This window comes from Colobus angolensis, unplaced genomic scaffold, assembly GCF_000951035.1.
Source record: "Colobus angolensis palliatus isolate OR3802 unplaced genomic scaffold, Cang.pa_1.0 Scaffold204, whole genome shotgun sequence".
NCBI classification, from domain to species: Eukaryota; Metazoa; Chordata; class Mammalia; order Primates; family Cercopithecidae; genus Colobus; species Colobus angolensis.
In genome coordinates this window covers 4,528,518-4,530,502 of record NW_012115200.1, presented here as the reverse complement: position 1 = coordinate 4,530,502, position 1,985 = coordinate 4,528,518, and the positions used below count along the sequence as shown (strand labels likewise).

Genomic DNA, 1,985 nt, shown 5'->3' with positions numbered 1-1,985 from the left:
GTGCCTGTAGTCCCAGCTACTCAGGAGGCTGAGGCAGGAGGATTGCTTGAACCCAGGAAGAGAGGCTGCAGTAAGCCAAAATCATGCCACTGCACTCCAGCCTGGGTGACAGAGGGAGACCCTGACTCAAAAAAAAAAAATAAAAAAGGAAAAAAGTTCTTCAAGGATAATATGGGGGTTGGGTAGGGGATGTGGAAGGTGTGGCTGGAGCTGGACTGGGCAGATGGGCCCAGGATGGCGTTTTGCCACTGATGGGCTTTATTCTGTGGGCAGCGGCAGCCAGGAGGGATTTTCTGTAGCGAGCTCAGTGGGGGTGGAGCCTGCAGGCCCCTGGGGGGCAGAGCGAGGCCCGTGGGGAGCTCCATTCCGGGTCCAGGGAAGGTGATGTCCAGGTTAGGGCCGGGACTGCCTGGGGCACCCATGTCAGCTGTGTCTGTTTTCCTCCCAGGTCATCAAGCCGACATTCGCGCCCCCAGCACCCCCAGTCAAACCCGGGGCTGGTGTGACCAAGCCTGGTCCAGCTGAGGTGAGGCCCCGGCACACACCAGGCGGAGTCCGCTCTGCGACGGATGGCATGGCCTCCCCACAGGGCTGCTGGTGGCACTGCTCTGGAGGGGTGGAGGGGTGGGGTTTTTTCCTCATTATCTGTGGATAAACTTGGTGACTGTCTGAAAGAGAAGGGAAAGACATCGGCAGTGGGTGTACTGTGATGTCTGTGCTGCGATCAGGGGGCTTCTCAGCAGACGCTGACCCCGGACGTCAAGGTGCCTGTGCCTGACTTTCCCCCAGCGACCGCAGAGAAGGATGTCTGTCCCTCCGTGCGCCGTATATACTGCGGCTGCCACACTTGCCATTGTGTGGATGGGCCATGTTGGTGGATGAACCAAGAATCCACATTTTAAGAAATGTTAAAGGTTATATGCCTTTTATAGCAGGTAGTTTTTCAACACCATTTATCTTTTCCTCCTTCCAGAGTGCTGTTGGCCCGAAGGTTGCCCTGAAGCCCCCCATCCAGAGGAAGCAAGGGGCCAGAGCGCCCACAGCACCCTAGGGGGGCACCTGTGCCCGTGTGGAAATTTGGAGAAGTTGCAGCGGAAAAACCATGCCTTCCAGCATTCCAGGGTCCAGCTAGCGCCGCTCAGCTCTGGACCCTGACTTTTCAGGCTCAGCTGCTGTTCTGACCTCAGGAATGCATCCATCTGAGAGGCTTCTGCTGTCCAGGCCCTCAGCCACTCCCTTCTCCCCGCCTTGGCCACGCGTAGCCCCAGGCTGGGATAAGCTGTGTGCCTGTGGGTGCATGCGTGTGTATGAGTCTCCAGGTGGCCACTGGTCTCCCCCTGTGTTCAGGAGGCCGCATACACAGCCCCTTCCGGCCACACCTGCCCCAGCTCTGGGGCCTGCTGAGCGGCTGCCCTGGGTACCCAGTTCCAGGCAGCGCAGATGTGGGGTATCCCCAGAAGGACTCCATCCCAGGACCAGGTTCTCCTGGGTGCTCTTCGAGAGGGTGTCAGTGAGTGGACTGCACCCCAAGCTCCCGACTCCAAGTCCCCTGATCTTGGGGCCTGTTTCCCATGGGATTCAAGAGGGACAGCCTCAGCTTTGTGTGTGTTTAAGCTTAGGAAGCGCCTTTAGGGAAAGGACTGCTTGGGAGAGTCAGCTGTCTTGTCTGGTTTTCTTGAGACCGCAGATGTGTGTTCAGCAGGGCTGAAAGCTTTTATTCTTTAATAATGAGAAATGTATATTTTACTAATAAATTATTGACCGAGTTCTGTAGATGCTTGTTAGATCAGCGGGTAAGGGTGGTGGGTTTCAGTTCACGAGATACAAGGGTCGGCGCTTGGTAAAATGTTCTCCCTGGATTTCTCAGGCCCTCCCCAGCGGAACTAAGCAGTCCCGCCCCTCCCGCGGGCAGAGGATCCGATCCAGGAACCCGCGCCCGGGGCGACTTCGCTACGATGCTCCGAGGAGCCCGCGCTGCCCCCACC

At 57.6% G+C, this 1,985-nt stretch overlaps 1 protein-coding gene across 1 annotated transcript in view; it reads left to right on the top strand.

The window, feature by feature from the left end:
• The window catches only part of ADAM8 (ADAM metallopeptidase domain 8), a 14,339-nt gene extending 12,566 nt beyond the window's left edge, over window positions 1-1,773 (top strand). The window contains exons 22-23 of the mRNA XM_011941990.1: window positions 449-526; window positions 974-1,773. Of these exons, the coding sequence (XP_011797380.1) occupies window positions 449-526; window positions 974-1,051 (156 nt within the window). The 3' untranslated portion in view covers window positions 1,052-1,773. The remainder of the gene's footprint in view (window positions 1-448; window positions 527-973) is intronic.
• Window positions 1,774-1,985: the final 212 nt, after the last annotated feature.